This window comes from Agelaius phoeniceus, chromosome 11 (assembly GCF_051311805.1).
Source record: "Agelaius phoeniceus isolate bAgePho1 chromosome 11, bAgePho1.hap1, whole genome shotgun sequence".
In the NCBI taxonomy this organism is placed as follows: domain Eukaryota; kingdom Metazoa; phylum Chordata; class Aves; order Passeriformes; family Icteridae; genus Agelaius; species Agelaius phoeniceus.
The window spans coordinates 6,013,839-6,037,832 of record NC_135275.1 but is presented as its reverse complement, the minus strand read 5'-3'; the positions used below and the strand labels follow the sequence as shown (position 1 = coordinate 6,037,832).

At 38.3% G+C, this 23,994-nt stretch overlaps 2 protein-coding genes across 2 annotated transcripts in view; one reads left to right on the top strand and one right to left on the bottom strand.

Annotated features, from left to right (window-relative positions):
* CENPP (centromere protein P) overlaps positions 1-23,994 on the bottom strand; it is a 115,971-nt gene that overhangs the window by 64,588 nt on the left and 27,389 nt on the right. The window lies entirely within an intron of this gene.
* On the top strand, positions 11,553-15,947 carry OMD (osteomodulin). Its single transcript, XM_054640240.2, has 3 exons — positions 11,553-11,785; positions 14,016-14,968; positions 15,510-15,947. The coding sequence occupies exons 1-3, from the start codon at positions 11,553-11,555 to the stop codon at positions 15,827-15,829; spliced, it is 1,506 nt and encodes a 501-aa protein (XP_054496215.2). The 3' UTR covers positions 15,830-15,947.

The following is a 23,994-nucleotide window of genomic DNA, read 5'->3' as shown; positions in this document are numbered from 1 at the left end:
ATTTCTTATTTCTTGTACAAGTATCTACATTTGTCTGATAAAATAATTAATATTTATTCCATCTAATATTTTCAAACTTTAAAGGGCTTCTCTGTTCTGAAAATCTGCCAGGTCGCTACACAACAGTGAACAAATTTCACCAGGGGGTGGCAGCCTGCTGCTACAATAGAAGGAAACGTCATTCTAAGAATAAATGACAAAGACTGTCAGAGCACTGAAAGAGCCCAGGAAACGTCACAAACACTGATTAAGCAGAAGGGCCTGTTTGAGTACTAAAGTACTATTTGAGAGCTGCTAAACCCCACTCCACACCATTAAATTACCGTGGGATGATTACATAGTCTCATTTTTCCAAGTCTTATCCCCAATATCTCCTCTTTCCCCAATATCAACCTACTTAATGCAGCACTTCAAACACAGCAATACAAAGAATATTCAGCATTAGCAGACAAAGAGAAGGAAACTTAATAAGATACAAGAAGTTTAAAGAATACAAGATGCTACTAAATCATTATTTCAACTTTCACCATCAGCTGTGGCAAATACACACAATGTAAATCAAAACACACCTTCAATAAAACACATTTTCTTTCATAGGATCTAGGTGCTTTCTCCTGCTGCTAGACTGAGTTAAAGAAGGTGAAGAAGTGTTTATTTTACCTCCTTTTCCCAGTATTAATAGTATTAATCTTCCTACTCTGCCTGGGATGAAACCTGCAGGAATTCAGTGCATTAGACAAGCTGGCTATAGAAGTGTCAGGAAGGAGAAGAGGACAGATGGACAGAGAAGGAGCACAGCTTTTGGATCTCACTGCCTGATGTTAAGAACAAAGAGCTGCAAATTCCTAAAAGCCCAGTGAGGTTTGGGCTGGATGAGCAGGCAGCGAGGTGGCTGACACGAGCACAGAGAGGCACCGGTGAATTCCAGCCTGAGGCCAGGCAGTGCCAGCACCCCCAGGGCTCAGTGCTGGCTCCAGCTCTGCTCCCAGCCCCATTATCCACCTGCTGACAGGGCAGATCACCTCACAAGGTCACTGATACCTGACTCTCTGGGCTTAGCCTGCTGGCCAGCAGGAGCTCGTGCACTTCAGCCTAGGGAAGCCCAAAACCTTGTCCCTGGTGAGGGACAACCCCATGTGCTGGTGGCTGATGGCTGACCTGGAGAGCAGATTTGCAGGAAAGGATCTGTGGGTCCTGGTGGACAAACTGAACATGAGCCAGCAATGTGTCCTTGTGGAAGGATGGCTCCCTGTGAAAAGTGCATATTACATGGCTCTATGCAGATATCTACCATATGTATTTTGATGTATTGATTAGTAGGGCTGTATTAACATTTTAATAATATGATAAATGTAGTCTTGTAGTTAAAAGGTAACTTTTGTAGTTAAAATAAGAACTATGTTAGTGGGATCTTTTCAAGAAAGGAATGAGGCACTCACACCAGATAGCAGCCCCAGGACACCCAAATCTTTCAGAGAAAAAGAATTTATTGCTCCATTATCAGAAGAAACGAACTTCTTCCTGCCTTGAGGGTGCTGTTAGGACTAAAAGGAAGAAGTTGACACAAACCATATAGAATCCTGTGTTTGAATGGAATTTATGCAGCATGTATGAAGTGTATGAATATGCAACAGGCTGTTGTTTTTAAGGGTTAATCCTCTGTTAATGTGGGTCCTTTTTCGGGCTTGTGATGCCCAGAAAAGGTACCCAGGTGTCTGTAACTCTTTGTCTCTACTGTCTCATATTGTCCTAATTCAATTTGTCCAAATTATTATTACTGTAATTGTATTATTATTTTTATAACCATTTTATTACTATTAAACTTTTAAAAACAAGTGATTGGCGTTTTTCACGCTCCCGGTATCCTGGGCTGCTCTAAAGGGATAAAGACAACTCTTCATTCCCAGTGTTGCTGTCACTAAGTTATCATTTGTCTGGATTCCTGTGGATTTGAGTGCTGCAAGGCTCAGGTCCCTGCCTCACACCACAGCACCTCTGTGCTGCCAGAGGCAGCCCTGTGCCAAGGGGTCACTCACAGCTCTGTCCTCTCCTGCCTTCCATCTGCTCCCAAGCAGGATTTGGAACTGTCCCTTCCCAGCTGAAGGATCTCTCTGGAGCACTTTCCTCTGCCCAGCTGCTATTTTCCACAAATTAATAACCAGCACATAAATATTTCTTGCTATCCTGTGTCAAAATTGGTTATAATTGGTAATAAGGATTAAAAGATACTGAGTGAAATAAGTGACAAAGATAAAAGGTTCTTTTCTTTAAAAAAAAATCAATAAGGGAAAGTTTGGCTATTTTAAACATAATGGAAATTTCCAGAATGTTTCATGAGTATCCCATTAGGAATTCCTGCACCTGCATTTCCCAAAAAGTGAGTGAAATGACTCAGACCAGAGCAGTTGAAAAATATAAACTAAGAAGTGCAATTTTTAACCCTTCATATCTGTTTGCTAAAGCGGCAAAATATCTCAGGTACCTAAACCAGGTTTAGCATAGAAAATCAGATATGACTTCACTGTTAAGCAACTTTAGAATAATTTAATGGAATCCCAAAAATTATTTACCCATCTCCTAAAAAGAAACTGCTGTTTTCTCTTGAAGATACTCACTCCATATTCATTCCATTGCCAGTTAAAATATTGCACTATTTATCCAGAAAAACTATGGTACGCCACAACAGACAAAATAAACATTAATATTTTCTTTTCATTTTGATCAGAATTTAACAGCAGCATGATAATAAAAGCAGTACTAAACTAAAAATAATGAAATTGTGTTCTGAAGGCTCTTTTTTTTTTCCTCATTCTCTATGTTTAGAATTTAACATTGCTTCTTGGGCTTGTGTTGGGATTTTTTCCCTCCTTTCTGGGGAAACTAGAGATTTGAGAACAAAGCTGCTAATAGGAAACATATGGAAAAGTTCTGGAGTAAATGAAAATCTGACTTGAATTCCAAATGCCACGTATCACATACCACGGTCTAAATTATCTGCTAAGATAAATGCAAGATTTACCCTCCATACTCAGTGAATCATGTGAGATGGAAGACAAGGTTCTGTATGAAATAAACAAAACCAGACTTGCATGATATTGAAGAGATTTCCAAAACTAATCAATATTCTGGAGTGCGTTGGGATGTTTCTCAAAGCCCACGTGAGCCAGTAAAAGATTGGCTCGATGGAACATGCTGCCTTGCTGCAGACAGCCTTGCTGCAGTTTTTCACATAAAATATGAGCATTGCTACCCAAGTGAACAGTCAGGCTCTGCATTTAACCACTGTGCTGCTGTGGATGCACTGGGAACCACATACAGCCAGGTGCTCCTATGCATGAACATTTTCCTGTCCCAAATCCCTGTCCAGGGAAATGTGACAATGATGAGATTTCTGGCACAGCAGCCCTGGGGACTCAGTTTTGATGAGAATCTCACACATTTCCACAGGCAGCCAAGCCTTGCCCCATAGTCCCTGTGCAGCAGCAGGGAATTGAACAAGCCTGGATGCACCAGAGTAACCAGATAAACAAAGAGCCCCTGGAGAAGTGATTCACACACCTGGTTCATCCCATCACCTGCACAAAGGTTTCTATCAGAATCAGGCAGAAAGACTGAAATCAACAGTTTCTCCTCACAATTATATTTGCAAGAACTATTGCAGTGTTACAGTCTCTGCTAAGAATGGAAAAAATCTTGAGCTGTCAGGCTGCCAGAGGATGGAAAATTTCCAGAGGGACAGAGAGGGAGCAAGTCACAGACACAAGCATGGACTTGCCTCTTAATTCTTCAGCTGGTCTTATTTCCAAAAGCTGTTTAAACATAAAGACCAATGAAAATATTTTTCTTCCAGAAACACTCTTCACTGAACACTTTAACTCATTTGTGGAAAAAAAACCCCAAAAACCTGGCCTACCATTCTTAAAGATAGTATTTTACCAAAATTTATATCTTATTTAGGCCACCAAGAACATCCAGTCACCATTTTTATCCTTCTGTCAGTTCTATCTTATCCTCTTTCTATTCTCCAGGGCAAAAAAAGGAACAAACTGAATGAAGGAGTCACAAGTTGGTAAAAAGGGCCTGATTTCCAGCATGAAGAAACCACTTTTGTATTAATCTCATAAGATGATGTCCAGATTCAGGAAGTGACAGATTCATCTAGTATTCTGCAAGAATAATAAAAGCAATTGTCTATACTCATTTCTCCAGCAGCAATACTGTGATGCAGCTTAATTATTACTTGCTTAAGAAAAAATTCAGTGATTAAATTAATTATAGAAATTAATAACTTCAGGAAAGCTTACTTGTTTTTTGGAATGCATATTTTTCACTTATAGTTTAAGCTAATACATTCAGTTTCTGTTTAGATGCCACCCTCCTGTAAATTAATATTACTGGTGTCTTTTATTCCTCAGATACTAGATTTTACAAGGAAAAAGCCTTTTGACTTAACTCCATTAAAAAAATTACTAACAAAGAAAAAGAAAGCCAGATAACTTTCAGAGAAACAGCAAAACTAAATGTCAGTAGAAAAGTAGAATATTTTACCCCCATAGTCCCTGGCTGCATAATGCTGTCCTTTAATAGGAACCAGCAGGAGCATCATGTAATAGGATGAATTTTGAGATGACAGAATCAGGGTACTTTAGGAGCTATTTACCTACCTAACCTGGGCAGATCATGATTTCTCTGACAAACTATGCTCCTGTACAGTGGCCTGTAAATTTGAAATGTCTGATATGAAGATAAAATCTGCTGTGATGCCATACGGAAGAAAACACTTCAAACCTCACCCCACCATTATCACACCAGACCCCAAAACCACTTTCTTAACCAGGATGCCAAGAGAATCCCTTGTTTCCCCTGTCAGGACCACAGTTAACAATTAGCATTTATAAACCCACAATCTTTTATTTCAGAAAAGTAGAAACTAAGCCTGATCTAAACCCAATCTTCAATATCCTTCTTATTGCTTCCCTCTAATAGATGGAAGAAAAAAAGTAGTCACCCTTTATAAAAGCCCCTTATCATTATTTATGCTCAAGTCACAAACAAAGTGAGGATTTTAAAAATATAAAATGTTTCTTACCATAAACTAACTACAACTCTTGGTGCTGTTTTCCTTGAGAGCGTTCCATTGGAGCACACATGTGTAAGGCAATATTTCATTACTCCTGTTTCAGGAATGCTTTGCCTTAGCAACCCTGTGTTTTATGGATTCATACTGCTTCTAGTGCCTTGTGCTTGGGACAGAAAGGGTAATGTATGCTTCCCACTTGAATAGTTCCCTCCCAAAATCAGAATGCACAGGAACCTGAGAAGAGGAGAAAATGTGAGCATGGAAAACACATCTGTCAGCTGTGCAGCTGCTTTGTAAAGGCACTGCTGTGTCTTTCTAAAAGGCACCTCTCCCCTCAAACACCTCACCATGGCTAAACCCAGTATCTAGCTCAGTCAGCAGCAGTTCAAAACAACTACCCCAGTCCCCATTCTGGGGCTGCTTTCACAACACACAGACTCATTTAGAAGTTTCAGCATGAAGCCAAGTGTTTGGCAAAGATGTGAAGGGAGATCTGGACAGCTGACTTGCATTAAAAGTGACATTTTTAAAGGGAGCTACTACTATCAGCTCAGTTCTGGTAAAGTTTAATCACTCAAAGCACTGAGTTCATGCCATTCCCTTACTAAGACCCAGTTAATATTTTTTAATAATTGATTTTTTCAGAACGAAAACATTATGGACGCTTATATTTTGGCTACAAACAGCTTTAGGCATTTACTCCACTCTTCAAAAAGCAATAGGACAAGGCAAGAGAAGGTGCTGGAAGCAAGACAGAACAAGGACACACTTGCCAAATTACTATGGAAAGTCTGTAATGTCCAGATCAACTTTTCCTCCTTAATGAAATGGAAAGAGCAGCTGTGGCTGCCCCATCCCTGGCAGTAGCCAAGGCCAGGTTGGACAAGGCTTGAAGCAGCCTGGGACAGTGGATGGACCCTGCCCATGGCAGGGGCTGGAACTGGATGAGCTTTCATCATTCTGTGATTCTCTGAGTGCTGGTTTAAGTGTGAGCCTTGCTCAGGCCTTCACAATAAGGATCCCACAACAGGTAATAGAAGAAACAACTTCCAGCCAGAGTGACTGGATCAAAATAAGACCCCCCAAGAGCTCTGCCAAGGAGGAGCTGTGACTCACAAATTATTCCAACCACAGAGAAACCCTTTTGATTTGATTAACTCCCATACATCAAAAGACATATTTACTTCATGTGTGAAGCACAAGCATTGCTTCCAAAGGACCATTAATATTAAAGAAAGCCCAAACAAAATGGAGATCAAAATGGAGAGTAACCAAAGGAAATCAAGGGTAGAGAGAGATTTTATCTTTCCTTATAAGACAATATGCCAGGGTACAGAATGATGTGTAATAACACCTGGTGTTTCAGTGAAAGCTTCCAAGTCACAGATTCTGGCTGCATAAGAACTGCACTGCAGGCCATAAAGGCAATGTGGTGCCAGCACCATAAGTTTTGTGCTAAAAGGAGAGGATTTATTCTCTTTAAGAAAGAAGGGATAATAAAAATTAAGAACCATTTTAAGGCAGATGTTCAGTTTCCAGACTATAGGACAGAGCTGAGCAGCTGCCTGGCAGAATCCTCTGCACCACCAGGCTGGACAGTTGTATTTGTTTGAATATTTCTGGAGCAATAGGTATTTAAGAAAAGAATCACATCCCGTAGTCATTGAAAAATCAAAGACCATCTCTCTTCAACACACTCCAAAGAGTAAATAGGAAGCACTTTCCATCACGTACAAGGGGAAAATTTCTGCTAATGCAAAACATTTTCCTACTCATGATCATTCAGGAATGCTTTGGCAAATAACTTAGACAACTACCCTTTATCCTTGCCTGGAAGTGCCTAAAAAAACCTTATAAACATGATTTTCAGATTGGATACAAACCTGAGAACAATCTGAAGTTGCAAGCATATTTTCTAACTCTTTAACCAAAATTGCAGGAAGTCCTTAGCCATAAATGAATGAAACAAGTTAATGAATAAGGTATTAATATAAATTATTATGGTAGAATTCACATGATCTCTTGTAGACATCTACCAGTTTAGGGCACTAAGTCACCAGTTCTGCTCAAAATAAATAAAAAGTGCCTGCTTTGGAATAGACACTCAGCTCCATTACCTTCCTCACTTTCTTCCCTTGCAGAACATGCTGTTCTTTTATTTACAATGTTTATTAGTGAGTGCAAGACACCTGTCATATACTGTGATCATTGATATCATTTTATATAAGACACAAATCAGGCAAACTAAAGACTCTGTTAAAGTTTGAGGTCCAACTGCTAATACTGCCTCAAGAAAATGAATATACCTGCACCAGTAAACAGTGGTTGCAAAACCAGCCAACTATTCCCAGAACTCCACATGGGAGGAAAACACAGCCCAAAGTCATCTTGGAACAACCAAAGCAGGCTGTATAAAAATACAGAGGATAACAGAAAGCATATTTATTAAACAAGCTACTCAATTTCTAAAAACAAGTGTCAGCTGACAACAGTGACTCTCCTCAGCAGAGATTTATAATTTCATAAAGTTCAGGGTATTTTAGAGTAAGCAGACACTATTTGCTACAGATAATATTGCTTACATCAATTTTCAACATGTTTTATTATTCCAGTGTAAATTGTTTATGACTGCTTGTTACTGTGTCAGTAGAAACATGATGAGTACACTACAACCCTATTTAGATGCCTCTTCTGTAGAAAGTAAAATCCATCTATTTCCAAAAACCATAAACTCTCCCAATGCACTATTAAATCCTTCTAACATTTCTAACACAGCAATATATTCAGAAAAATGCTACATTACTCCTCTTCTGTCAGTCCTTCAAAGTCATCCATCCACTACCATAAATTGATATTGTCATACAAAAAGCCTCACATATCATAAATTTGAACAGGCCAGGAAATTTGACACTTTGCTTCTGCAGTACCAATTGTTCCTTGCACATGTTCATGCACAGGTGTAACCAATCTCTAATGAGATCAGAGCTTCCTAATGTATTGCTTCTAGTGAATTCAGCCCTAAAATTCAGTGTATCACTGTTCGTTAGTAGAAGTTACTCAATAATTTCCTATGAGATTATAATTAATTCCCATGCTACAAGGTCAATAAGCTCGACTGTTTTAAGTTGCTCAACATGTTCTTCCCAGGAGCTCTTAGCAAAACAAAGCAAAGCATTGAAAACAGGCTGCACAAGATGTGGATTGCCAGAGTTTGGATCTCATAATACCACCTACTAAATGGGAAATAAGTAGGGACCACACAACAAGGTTCGGGTCAGAGGCAACAGAAAGCACCACACAGGGCACAGCTCTGTCCTCCTTTGCTTTTTTAAACAGATTAGGCCTTGTCTCAGCTCTGTTGATATGATTTGATGGCCCCTTTTCCATAACCTTTAAAAACACACGTTCCCACAGGGACACTCTCCTGGAATTTCCATTCCATCAAGAGCAGAACAGCACCAAACCTGGGAGGGCTCGGGCTGGGCTGGAGGCTCTGCAAGAACAGCACCTTCAGCATCTCCATTTGCTGAGCTCTACACTGCAGTCAGTGACTTTTCAGAGGAGTTCTGGCACAGGGTAAACAAATCCAGCAGCCACTACAGCCCCAGAGTTCAGTCAGCTCTGCCAAAGGCAAGCACAGGTAAGAAACACCTCTGGGATTGCCAGAGGCTGCAGGTGGCTGCTGCCAGCAGTGCTGGGCTGCCAGTCAAGGCCTGACAATTGGGATGCCAAGAGCTTCTGTGTCTACAGTGGGACTCTGAAGTGCAGCCCAGCCTCAGTGACATTGGCTCCAGCTGTTTCTTACCCACAGGCTTTACAAGGAACCAAATTACAGCCTTCCCAGTTCCTTCTTATATCTGACTGTGCACTCCCTTCTTTACTGTGCCCTCACTCACAGGAACAAACATCACCAATTCTTATCTAAACCACAGAATCCCTTCCAAGTTGTCAACTGAGGATTGTTAAATTTTGAGCTTGAGGCCTTTTCAGACATCTGATAGCAGGGCCAGACTTTTGCAATTCTATTAAGATCATGTTTCCAACACAGTCCTCAGGTCTAACTTCCCTAGCTTGGCTTCATTTGAGTTCCCTAAACCCTCTATAAACAAAATGCACTTTTTTTTTTCTTTTGTACTTTATAAGGACCATTATAAATTTTGGAGGGAAAGGAAAAAAGAACTTACCAAGGAAAACCCACCAAACACAAAGAAACCTAAGAATTTTTTACAGTCAGACAGTCAATATAAGAAAAAGGCCCAATAATTGAAAGTGATTTATACCTTCTTATTATCAGGGCCATGCATCTCAAGACCACTGGTGATCTTTTCTACTTTATCCCAAGAACATTTTGACTAGAATTTGGAAATTTTAAATGTGTTCAGTAGACCATATTCAACTACCTAAAACCCCTTAAATTAATAAAATAATAGAATAGCCTTTCTTGTAGCTTCAGCTCAGAAATAAAACTGGAAAAGCTGACAAGTTAATAAGTTGAATGCAGTTAATGGAGATGGTGAAATTGTAAAGATTTTAATTGATGAAAAGGATCCATCCAAGTTTAGCTAAAGAAAATAAATCAGCTTGAAGCCGACTCAGACTTCTAGCTTGCCATACATCCCACTTTGCATCACAACTGCATAAATAAAATGATGAAAAAAAATTACAAATCAACATTAAAAAGAATTCCTTCAAATTCTTAAAACTAAAAAACAAAACATGCTGAAAATTCAATAAATTTTTACAGCCATTGAAACAAGAAGTCTTACATGAAGGATGCTAAATTTAATGCCCTCATTATCTGCCTTGTAAGGAAATTCCTGCCACACCACAAATGAAAATGAAGATCAAACCACACCATTTGACCAAGATCACAAAGTATAGACTTGTTTGTCTCCAAAACAGCTCTTGCCACAAAACAGGAACAGAATCTTAATATATTCCATGGCTAGAGCTGCATCAGCCTCTGAAGCTCAATGTGCTTCAAATCAAGAGCTTTACCACAATTTTTCAAAGGACAGACTCTTCTGTCCTGCCACCATGGATTTTTAAATTCACCACAGATTTTAGATCTCCTAAGAGCTTAAGAGACTTTGGGACACAATCAGTAGTAGAAAACAATACAAAAATATCAGGTATGAAATTAGAACTCTAATTTTTATCTTTGGATCAAATAGTTTTATGTATGTTTTGCTTATAACTGTTACTAGAACAAAGCTTCCAAAAATATGTGCCCTGTTCTTTGTCTTGTGCTTGAAAAACCCCAAACTTTGTAGAAGCCTGTTACATTTTACTAACTGGTCATAAAAAACTTGGTGGGGCTTTTTTCATCTCTCACTGTGTATGTATTCTATTAATTATTAAAATAAAAAAATTACTGGTACAATGGAGCTATTCAACCATTTGTGGCACCATTACTCAAGGACTATGGAGTTTTAATTTCTCTCTTTCAACCTCTCCCTTGCATTTTGCATTCCCTACCATGACTGCTTTAGCTTATTTCCAGTTTTGCCAACTCCTACAATATCATTTTGGTCATGACATCTGGTGCTTTTCTGCATGTTAGAATTACATATGAATTATCTTCTTATATGTATTCTTGTCCTCAATGTTAGAGAAGAAACTTGAAAAGGCTGAGCAAATCATCAGCTCCATGAAGCTCAAAGACAAAAATGTAAACTTACCACTGCATTTTTTTAAAAAGTTATGATACTCCTAAGGCACTTTTTAAGAAGAATTTTTAAGAACCAGATTCTTCCTTGTGAACAGACTTTGAAATAAAGTAATTCTTTTACTAAGCCAAAAGCATAATTAAATGCTTTGGATAAATCATACACTTAAACCATTTCACACACAAAAAAAAATTCCATTTCCTCCATTTTTTTCATATATTGCAGGTATTTAAGTATCATACAGCAGCAAAGGCAGATAACTGTACCTTCTTTCTTTAATTCCTCCTAAAACCTAAGATAAATATTTGTCTTGAGTAAAATGGTTTATGTTTCATGTCCTAATTACCCTTTGCACAAGATTTATGCTCTCTCTATGCAACTTAGCAAAAAAGATGTTGGAAAGTTACTGTGAATGTCCAACTTGAACACCACCACACCACCAGCACTGTATAGAACAAATCCTTTGCAGGAAGCAGACAGGATATAGACATTGTGAGGGCAAAATAAGGAAGATTTCTAAGAGCTTATTTACAGCACATGCTTCCCCTTGATTTTGGTAAGGTTAATTTTTTTACTGTTTCTTAACTTCATCCTCAGAGGACAAACCCTTCACAGAACTGAATCACTGCAGCTGAACCCGCACAATGAACTAATAACCTCTGTAATCATTTTTGAAGCCTTATTCTCTTTTTTTTTTTTAATGGAAGTTAGTAACTAAAAGAATCCTGCCAATTATATTGAAGGGATTTGAACAAAAGGAGAAATTGCTTCACAGCCTTATGACACAGCATCTACAGCAAGTGATGATGTGGCACAAAGCAGTTTTTTTAATTTTACTGGCAAATCAGAAGAGGGGCCACAAGGCTGTTATTTTGTGTTGCCTTCCCACAAGGCTCCTTCCCACAAAATATGGCTTAGACAGACCTTTTGTTCTTCCAGCTGGGGTAGGCTATGTCTTAGATGATTTCACCAGCACTAGAACTTGCTGCCCTCTACAACTTGAACTTCTCAGACATCCAAAGAGTAAGTTTTCTTGGTAAGCAGGAATAAAATGAACTGTTTGTGTTATTTTTCAGTGAAGAGTGATTCATGCATGCTTTATAATATTTAGCTTTCTGCTTGAAAATACAATTACTGAGCTCTGACTTGATTACAGATGGTAAAGAATCAAGTTTCTAAGATTTTCTATTGTTTTTCAACTTTGTAATTGTGTTTTATCATATTGTGTGCATCTGACCTGCATTTCCTGTTATCAAGTTTCACCTGAGTGTTTTAAAGCTAGGTAAATTCTTAGAAATATTTCATGAAGAGGTGTCAGTGTCTCATGCTCTGAGACACCACCTGCAAGCCTGGCAGGACAGTTACTGTTCTGCCAGTAAGATACTCAGGTACAGCCAAAGTATCAAAATGTCTCCCTAAACCAGCTCCACCCTCTCCATTTAACCTGTGGGAGACCTTGGTACATATTACTTCTTATTTGTCATTTCATCTGACACAATGGGAGCTCTTTTCACATTGTCCACATGGCAAGTAGATCAATCCCACAATGGCCTTATTCCTCAGAGTGAGAAGACTTACCTGAGTTTTCCCTCCTGGTTTCCAAGGACAACTGTGGCACCAAGAATAAAAATTATTAATTGGAAGTTTTGTGACATGAGAGAATAGAACCAGAAGGTGAAGCTCAAGTTCTAGACTGCAACTGAAGAGGGAGGACTCAAAAGGAAGAAAAGAAGATGAAATAGGCAAGGGGGACAGACTGGGATCTGTTCCACAAAACCAGAAGGCAGCTGTGGGAGTTAGAAACAGATTTTAGATAGACACCAATTGGACTGATTAGAACTTGTTTTGATATACACTGCCTGAAATGCGAAACCCAGCAAATTCCTCCTGAAGCACAGAACTCCTTCTCACCCCAAGGCAGTGCATTTATGCAGCACTGTGGTGCAAGGCTGCTCTGTGTCTCTGCTAATTGCTTAATTAGCTGGGACATCCCACACTGCTGCAGGGATATGGAGTCCCTGACTTTGCAAAGGACCTACCTGGAGAGCAGTTCCTGACTCCAGTCAAACCTGGTTTGAGGTTTTCGTCAGTTATGAAACTGGACTGCACTCAAATGCAAAGTTACATGTGCAGGTTAGGCAATGCCCCATGGTGGCACCCAGCCACTGGCACACAGCACAATTGCATGGATGCAGCAAATTCCAATTGTTTGTTACTACTGCTCTTCTTAGGCTTCTCTCTGTGCTATTCAGTTGATAGAATACATCACCCATTAGGTAACCACCAGAAATGACTACTTGTCTCCTCTCCTTTGTTACTGGGAGTGTTCAGTAAACAAATATTGACAAAGAGTCCCTTGGGTACAAAACATATATGAAAAACAAAAAGGAGAATAACTGCTTTTCTCTGCTTCAGGGTATACTGAACAAAGTCGCTTAAATTTTTCCATGACTTCTGTGGTTTGACTTGCAATGTAACATTTTGACTCACTGCTGCTTAAATTGAGCAGCTTGACATGATTCACAGCTCTCATTCTGCCAATAACATGGCTCCTTTGACTGCACAAAGCACTCTAAAAGGTTAGATTGGCTTTGAGCATCAGAAATTTGACCTGCAAAATTATTTGCCTTTCACAACATCAGGATTTCACCTCAGAAGGGCATTTTGGGAAGTAAATTAGTTCACATCTATAAAGAACATATGATTACAGAAGCAGAAGAAGACTACAAAGAAAACTTAACACTAAAGTTTTATACCACTAAAGATTTATAGCATGTGCAGTGCACAATGGTTGAATTGCACTGGCTTTAAATAAATGATGGAACAGAAAAATCACACACAGTACTAAGTCAGTCATGTTTTGTGGAAAATAGAAAAACAACACAAAATTCCACAGAACATACAATTTGCAAAGCCACAGCTTTCTACTTTACGTAACATACAATATTTCCAAGTAATCTGCTTCAATGTTCTTTTTATAGAAACAATCCTGTTATGGTACCCTTCAGTACCAAGCACAGCACAGGTGGACACCTGACTTCAGACTTGCCTGAAGTCAGACCAGAAAACCTCTGTTTCCTTCAAGGACATGAAATTTTTTATGTGGAAGGTACAGATCAGAACTTGGGTTTCCTAGTAATGTCACAGACAGTGTTGCCAAAAAAGGACATTATTCTACTTACTTCATTAGATGCTGCAGCTACTTAAAACTTCTGTGCTATTTGCTTTATAGCTATCTAAAATTTCATGTTTCTTCTCATCAACAGGTCACAACATATCAATTTAAATATGGGGATTCTGAGCCACCTACTGATCCTCCACCTGCTCTGGGTTGCTTTGGTCTTTTGTCAGTATGAAGACTATGATTTTGAGGATGAATATGGTGGGGAGCCAGATCATCAAGTTCCATATTATTTTAACCCAGATGCTCAAGTTGAAGCTCGTTTTCCTTTCCCAGTTGAGTGTGCCAAGGAATGCTTCTGTCCACCAGCATTTCCCTTATCAATGTACTGTGACCACAGGAAACTCAAAACAATACCAAACATCCCCAGTCATGTCCAACAACTTTACCTGCAAAACAACAACATTGAAGCTGTGCCTGCAGGACCATTCACTAATGTTACCTTCATAAGGGAAATTAACCTCAGCTACAACAATATCAAATTTCATATGATTGACCATGGTGTTTTTGCCAAACTTTCACACCTAGTGCAACTTCATTTACAACATAATGAATTAGAAGAATTTCCATTCCCTCTGCCCAGCTCTCTAGAGAGACTCCTCCTTGGTTTCAATAACATTTCCCGGTTACCTGCAAATGCATTGGAAGGATTGCTCAACATGACCACGCTTGACCTTTGCAATAACTTACTTGATGACTCAGTATTCAAAGAAAAACCCTTCTCAAACATGAAAAATTTAATGCAGCTCAACTTATGCAACAACAAATTACAGACAATGCCCCCTGACCTGCCACCATCACTTCGGCATCTTTCTCTTGAAAATAACTCCATTTCTCATATTCCAGAAAACTATTTCCACAGACTTCCCCACATCATTGCTCTAAGAATGTCCCACAACAACCTGCAGGATATTCCACCCAACACCTTTAATCTACCCAACCTTCTAGAACTTAATCTTGGACATAACAAATTGAAACAAGTGTTCTATATTCCAAGAAGTTTGCAGCATTTGTACATTGAAGACAATGAAATTGAAAGTAGGTTGATGGTTAAACTTGGTAAAAAGCAATAAACTTAGTGGATTTTGGCATTGGTCATGGGAGGAGTATGGGGAGAATATCATCCTATATTCTTTGGGATGCAATATAAACACATCCTCAGTCATTTGAGACCAATTTGAAATTAGAGAGGATTTAATTTTTGAAGCTTTCCTCTAATTCACAGTTCTTTGTAAAAGTTAATACCAGTTTTTCATGTAACAGCTAATTTTTTTTTTGAAAATTGCTTCTGCTTCAGCAACTGATAAAAACATACAGAAAAAAGGAATTATGAAAATATTTCATTCTCATAAAGCAGTAATTACAAATCCCTTACCTCACAACCTTATATTTTGCAAGCCCCCAGACTGGTACCATTGTCAGTTACAAAACTGATTTAAACCATAGAGAAGGGTTATATTACTGTGCCCCACAAAAACATTTTCCATTTTAAATTTCAAAACATAAGTTTCACTTTTGCAATAGGTCTAAAACATGACCACTTTCTGCATTTGAATTCATATTTTTCACTCTCTTACAGACATCAACGTTACTGTGATGTGCCCCACTCTGGACCCACTGAACATCAAGCAGTTAACCTACATACGGGTGGACCAGAACAAGCTCACAAGCCCCATCAGCACCTACGCCTTCTTCTGCTTCCCCCTCATCAGAACCATTTATTATGGAGAGCAGAATGTCACTGTCAGCAGGCCAAGCCAGCTCAGAACACCGGTGTTCCGGCGGTTTCTGACACCAGAGGAATTCCAGGAAGCAGAAGACAATCATGAAACGCTCAATCAAGGAACTGAAGAAGATCATGAAGCAGAGGACAGCTATTTTCATCCTTACTATCACTGAAGCAATCACTGTTAATAAGTATATATAGAAACTTCTCATTAGTCTGGGTTATTCAGATCCATCCTAGGACAAGTGGGCAGTTTGGGATATTCAAGGTGAATCTATAAAGCGGAGATAGGAGTTTAAAGTAGGTAAATGCCCTATTATTGGTGTAGTAAAAAACAATACTAGGAACAAAGAGCACTCACCTGTGCATTAGATAAAAGTCTGACACATAACCTGGGTTGATGATAGGCTCACCTTTGGGTGAGCAGCCAAAGTGAAAGAAATTTGACTTGAAATTCTGTTCTAAAGTGATCCAATTGCAAAATGACTAAAATATAAATCAGTGTCATAATTCCATAGGAACAAGTGATTAAGGCCAAAAATCCATCCAGCTCTACATCCTACTGCTGACAGCAGTAGCAAAGAGATGCACTAGAGAGAAGGACAAGAGATTACAAAATACTTCCACAAGGTTCCTCCACGTCTCCCAGAAATACAGATATTTCTTCTTTCAATTTCCAACTGGATGAGGACATCACAAATATGGAGCTTCAAACCTTCCCCATATTATGTTCCAAGTATCTGCCAAGCTGTATTCCAATACTCACTCCTTTGGATGTCCTTTAACTATCACAGTCTTTCAAAGGAGATTTCAGCTTATTACTAACACAGGCAATAAATAATCTTTCACCAAGCTGCTGGGATCTAGGGAAAAGCATGTACATTAACACAACTGAACCATTAGCATTCAGATTTTCCCTATGCTTCCAGCCTGCGTTATTTTAGAAGACACATAGAAATATAATGTAATCTTTGCATTTAGAATTATTCATCAAGTAGGACAGTTACAAAGAAAAGCATTGCAGGTTTTTTTAACTATTAATTTCACTATTAATCTATCCCTCTGCACAGCTAATACCAATTAGCTGCATTCTGCTTCAAATTACAATCAACATTGCTTTAAGTAATCTGAAGAAAACTTTGAGCTATGCAAATTTTTGTTATATCTTATGCCTAGAAACAGATCCAGATAACTACAGGGAAAGATAACACTATAGAGCATTTTATTGCCTTTTTTTATCACTTTATTTTTCAGCACTTTTTCCCTGATAGAGCTTTGCTAGCTGTGAGGAAAAAAAATCCCTATTTTCAAAACGAAATTTTTGCAAGTGATAGATCCATACATTGTACTACCAACTTTGATAATTTTATGTAGTTGTCCTACACTCAATGCACACTGTAATCAGATTTCTATTAGAATTTGAGAAGCTAGGCAGTTTTCATTTTTTCTCTTAGAATTTCAGGGGTTTTTTTTAGGCCCATATTCATATTTATGGTTTCTGATGTTTCAACTGAAATATTAAGAAAATGAAAATACTTAATTACTTCTTTTTAAGAGAAAGACTTATTGTAAAGCTATGAATATAAACTTTAGGAATATATATAGACTTTAAGGACAGCTGGTTGTAAGAATTTGTGGGTACAAAATTTATTCTATTGTTACTAATTTGTGGCTCTTCAGCCAACTAACTTGAGAAATCTGCTCCTCTCTCCTTCCCCTTTTTCTTATCTGCATTCTGAGCAGATCCAGTATTCATAGCAAACTATTTTATGGTCACCTCACAAATTCACAGCACTACAAAATGTCTGCTTTTTAAAAAAAAAAATTATTAATGTTTATCACCCTCAAACACCTCTGGGTTTCTGAAAAAGGAACATATACATGTATTCATTCCTTAAGTACTCAATATCATTTATGTACACTATATACAAGAATTTAGATATATCTCTAACTTTATTGCTTCATTAATACATACATACAAAAAATGTAGTATATTAACCTTTCAACTATTTCAGATTTTAAGTGAATGGTGCACAAAATGCAAATCTAAAATAAGAGGCTTTTTTGAAAGGCTTGCTCAGCTTTAAAAATGAAAGAACACTATCCTGCTATAGTGAATATTACATCTTCTATCACAAACTTTTTGCTTTTTAAAGACATTTATGAAACAAGGCTTGGCTTTAGTCTTAAAGTAGAAGTCAAAATATTGACATTATATACATTTCTCAAAGTCAGACTGGAAATTATTAAAACTTCAGAGCTGTTTTATTACACTTGACTCATTCAGGTAGAAGATGAAATTTGTATTACAAGCAGAACTATTATAACTCATTTTTCTTTCAATTAATACTATTACATAATCTGTAACACATAGGACACTTATTCCAGAAAGGCTTTTACAGTGGACAGAGAACTACAGACTTGGTAGCCTTAGAGAAATGAGAATTATAATAAAGTATTGGATTAATGGATATCTAGCTGAGTGAAATTTGCTCTGGGAACACAGGGGATGCTGTCTGTAAAAGTCATGATGTTTTTGCCTTCCAAATATCTTGGAGTTCTCTGAGGGAATCATGAAGGATTTGGAAAAGGGGGATCCTGGTCCAAACAGCCTACAAAAATTCCTAAAGGTTTTTAAGGAAATTAAATTGCTGCAGATTAAAAGGCAACATCACAAACAAAGATCAAATAAAGTATAAGAAACAGCCTAAGAATAAATGGTCAGTTCTTGCTGTGGAGGGAATCCCACTGGTGGGAACTTTGCAGAGGGCCTGTGCTGGAATTTATTCCATTTAAAATGCTAGCAAGAGATAGACAAACCAGGCTGAGAAGTGAGATGCCAACAATGAGCACTAAGTGTTGCTGGAGAACGGCTGCAAAAGTCGTCAGGATGCTAAAAGAGCCAGGGGAGCTCATCACAGTTAAATGAGAAGTGATGTGCATGGAAATGATGATCTTAGTTCCACATTAAAACTAATGAAGGGTGACCTCACCAACACCACTCAGAGAGCAGGACCCAGAAGTGTTCCAGTAGCAATAGGTGTGCAGTGAAAACTGGCTCAGCATCCAGGAGTCACAAAAAGGAAACTCACATGTAGAGAGTAACCAGAGACAAATGGAAAACAGGAAACACCAAGACACTGCCATAAATCTGTGGCTCACCCAGACACTAAATGCAGTATTGATTTCCCAAGCCTCAGGTAGCTGGTGTAATTACACAGGGCATGATTGGAAAAGGATTAGAGCAAGGTCACCCAAGGTAAGGATTGGCTTCTATATCAACAACATGGAATGCACTAGGGCTCAGCAAAGAGATGGCTGAGGGGGCACAGAAGATACCCACAAAATTATGGGTTGGACTGACAGCAAGGGCCTGGGATCTGCTCCAGTGCAAGGGAAGGAGCCACCAAATGAAGCTCACGTGTCCCATGTACCTGAGGGCACAGTGGGTGCAGCAGTTTCAGAGATGGTGTTGAGAAAAGACACAGACAGTAATTGGGTTCCTTGGAGGAGATCCATTAAAGGAAACACAGTAGGGACAAAAGTGCTGAGCTGAAATAGCTGGAGAATGAAAGAACATTTGAAGACAGGACAGAGACAAGGATCATGCACCATTGTTCTATTCTCCTCTTCCCAAAGCCTCTGTTCATGGGCACTGCTGCACACAGGATATTGTACACTAACCTTTATTACCAATTCCACACCAGTTCTGTGTTGTCACTACCCTGAACCATGGTAATGTGCTGGTTCTGCTCCTCACTACCACTGCCTTCAGACAGTGTAAAAGAGACTTGCTTCATGTTTGCTCTGGTACTTACTGACAAACTATACAGTGTTTTTAAAGCAGGAAATAGGTTCATAAACTAAGAGCTAAACATGCTATTTATTTCATCAGTAACAGCAAAACCTAACAATGAAATAGCTTAATGAGTTTGTCTACAGCACAGTCAAAAAATACAGAAACAAAGCTTGATCCGAGTTTTAACTCTGCATTGCCATGAACAATTCAGGTAAAGTGCCAACCACCACAAGTTATTATAAAAATCACAAGAAAGAGAAATAAAAGTAGTTTAATCTAACTATTTATATTCCTTTCTTTAGCCCAAAAAAGTGGGAATATATTTTGCTTTTTCCTGATAAATATTTTTTACACTTTGCTTCAGTACTCTGGTAATAAAAGTTATGTGGCTGAGGACAGAAGCTCCTTTAGAGAAAACAGATGTTTTACAGTTCACATTTTCTGCCTTAGTGTAACATATTCACATTCCACTTTTACAATACAAATCCATTTCCTTCTTTGTTGCCCAATCTTATCATTGTGAGCTATAAGCATAGGCATTTCCTACCTGAAAATTAACAAAAAAAAATTCACATTGAAGAGATTTCACTATCATTTTCCAGTACTGCTGCAAAAGTATGAACTATTCAGCTATAAGCCAATTTGTGTATACACTATTGCAACTTATGGAATTCCACAAATACAAACATTTTAAATGTTTTAACTGTTTTGCCCAAAACTGATATTTCTAACAACCTAATTATTTTAAAAGGAAAATAAATAGAAACACAACCTTGTAATTAATTGCATTAATTCATCATCTACAGAGGAAAAAATGCCCATATTCTACAAGTACAACACAAGGACAAGAGATAAATGTGAGGATGAGCCATGAACACAGTAAAGCAGATGCTATGAACAACACAAGGAACAGATGCCTGGAACACTGAAGGAAAATATGGATAAGGCCAATGATTCTTGGAGCCCTGACTCAAATGTCCCTGTGGACATAGTAACAGCTCTCAACAAATGATGGTATTGTCATAAGGAAGTAATGCCAATTCTGGAAGGAATTCTAAGAAATTGTAATAAATTGCAGTAGGTTGGCTTTTGTTTCAGGATGTAACTGATGTCACACAGCAAAGCTCAGGAGAACATGTGTTCAACAGAGAGGTCTGGGTAAATAGACAGCACTGTTACTCTGCTTATCATTTCTATTTGTTAACCGCAGTTTGATTTCTGTTTAATGTTATACATGATTTTTGCAATGTGCTTTATTCATTTATAACACAGTAACTGATAAAAGTTTTTTCTTTTCCAGAAATGCAAGAAATAAAGGTAATGTCTTCAGCCTTAAAAAATTCTGATTATAAATCAGAAACATATGCAAGGATGTTCATACAATCACTAGGTCATTTTTCAGCTGTCTTCATTTTGCAGCTGGTGGCCCTAACAGTGACCTAAACTGATTTAATTCACTGGAAATAGTTGTAATTTTCATAAAAATCTGGAGGTGTTTATGCATAACTATTTCATTTCAGGTACTTCTTTAGTGATTCTGAATCTTGAAGAATGTTCTGTTTTCTGTCTAGGACATGATGACATTTATTTCACATTTAACACTGCCTCTGAACCCTCCTCCATCCCTCAAGGGTGCTGAGTTGGAATTGCCTTTGCTTTACACAACTCTTCTATAGCACCACCTTCAGTTCTCAAACCAGCAAAGAAACCAGGAGATTGCTCCCTCCTCCCTCTGGAATACTTTTAGTTCCCCAAATAAGTACAACTCCATCACCATTACTGGCATTAAACTAGCTTAAAAACTATTTTTACACTCTCTATCAGGACCTTAACAAAAAGCAGAAGGGAATGAAGGAGTCTGAGAAGTTTCATATCATACATTTATGCAGCAGCAAAGAGATAAAGGTCGTTTTAGAAACTAGAATTAATCCCACATAAATATCAAAAGAAAAGGCTTGTGTTTTAGAAAATAAAACTGTGTAGAGAACCATTCTAAAAAGTTATTTCATTTAGGTTACAAAAGGAGAAAATAAAAATAGAAGCATTGAGTTCAGTTCTTACATCACTTAATGCTTTTACCCCTTTTAACAGCCAATCTCTCACTGTTTGCAGATTATGTACATGTTATCAGGCTGCTGCAATAACTGCCTTTTCTATTATAATTACTCCAATCCAGAACAGCTGGTCAACACTGTGAGGTGTTTAAATCACACTCCACACAAGTTATGCCAAGGAGCCTCCAACATGTTACCTTCCACAAGAAGCAGAAATATCACACACAGAAGAAAATCCAGCCTTGTGCCCAAGTCTATAAACACCCAAAAATCTTTAAAAGCTTTCCTAATTTGCCCTCATCTCATTCTGTCCTACACAGATATCTGGCCAAGAGAAGACACTGAGCATTCTCAAAGGATTCCCAGCACCCACACAAGCACAGGGCAGCTGAGCAATAATCCATAGTACTTTTTTTTTCAAGAACACTTATAAACAGTAAAACTCAGAAATGGCAGAAGTTGCCAATATCATCCTTTAGAGACTGTGACACAAAATGAAAGCCAAGGTCTTTAGGCAGCTGCAAAGTGCACTTCCTCTGTCTAAACATAGAGCAAACACAAGTTATTAAAAAGAATATCAGCTTTGGTTTATTTCATAAGGAATATCTTGATAGGAACTTCATGGGACTCTCCCTAGAGCTGCCTCAGCACCCCAGAGGTAAAGCCCTGTGGTTTTTCCTCCCCATTGTTCTTTTTCCAGTGTTCTGCCTCCTATTGCACAACCACAAATCCTTACATAGGCAGTGCCAGCCCCTGCCCCCGTGTAATTCCTCCAGACACCTTGGAGAAGTCATTTCCAACCTGTCTTGCACAAAGTCTACCCCCCTCTGTACTGACATATAAACTAAATACTAGATTATTTCCCAGATGCTGAAGATTTAGTCAGCAACATGGATAGTTTGGATAGTTACCCTCATTTCTGTATTGCTCTCCTATGCATTTCCTACCTCTGCCATCCACACCCATCCAGCTTCTCACTTTTTCTTCTCCTAGTCTTTGTTGTCTAACATGACAGAAGAAAACCTTGGGGAACAAATTTTACACCTATTCTGTATGCAAGCCTTTTCACCTAAAGCTAAGTTTTCCTGACAACAGAATCCAGAGACCAGAATGCAATCCCATTAATCTGGCTTGGGTTCTATCCACTACAAGAAGTCTTGTGGTTCATTTACACCTTCAGCTACGCTTTATAACCTTACAAAATGACAGGGAAATTACTACTGTTCAAATTTAAATCATGATTCCATGTCAACAAAATTAGGAAAAATAACCTTTTAAAATTACTAACAGTCAGTACAGCTGAAAGTATTTTGTGGGGAAATCAGTCAGTGCAAATGAGACATCATAGGGAAATCAAAAAACACATCATGGACACATTTATCAAAAACTGGAGCTCAATGAGTTAACAACACAGCAGGCTTAGGTTTCCAGAAAAAAAACCTCCTTCCAAGTACATGGATCCTTGTAACCAGAGTCCAAGCAAGAGACACTTATACATCCAATTTCCAAGCACTAACAGTGCCTAGAAAGCACTCCCTGCTTGCCAGGGTGTTTCCTGTGAGCTCCCCTACTGCCAGTGCATATGAACCACATATTTCATCTCACATGATTTGGATATTTTGGTTATTTCTATTCATTCTGAGCAGGAAAAAAGCAGTTGAAGGTTTGCAGTCACTCATACCACCCCCATCCTTGTGCTGATCTGAGCATCTGCTACATGTTCAGATAAAAACTGACATTATTTGCTGATGTATTTTCTTTCATGGCAATGCTGACAAACTATGGGACAAAGTTACAACTTTATTTGGCACTGTGAGCTACTCCTTGATGACATCACACCAAATGAACTACTTAACATCTCCCTCTTGGAATGTATTTGTAAGGAAGTATTGATGAGCTTCTGAGAGGTGCCTCTATTGCAGAGTACACACATGACAACCTTTTTGTGATAAGCACACACCTGAAATCTTCTGATCTTGATGAACACAGACTTTTCATGTTTTGTGCAGAAGCTGGTCCTGAAGTTGTCTAAAAATTCAGAGCCTCTTCTCCTCTTGCAGGTGAAAACAAACTTGTTTCCTTGAATGAAGACTTGCTACATTTTCAAGGCCACGTTTATCTAGCAGTTTTCCCTCATTTTTTCAAGTTGTCATATGCAAGGAAAAGATAAAGCTATTCCTAAAACATTCTATGTAGCTGTGAAATCTAGGATTTCAGTACTTAGAAAATAAATTATCATTAAACTATGACAAATATATTTAATATTTTATGTTTTGCTTTCAGCTTCAATACTTAGTAGTTTTTTTCCCTTAGAATAGTTATCCTTTAATTACATTAAAGCACTGGAAACATTTGGATGCCCCAGAGCCAGAGGAAATCCTAACGTGGATGTTTGGCAGATGGGTGGCAGCAGGAAAGGGTGAGTACACAGCAGAGCTGTGTCATTATTTCCCAGACAGGCAGGAGGGATGCTAAGCTGGTACTG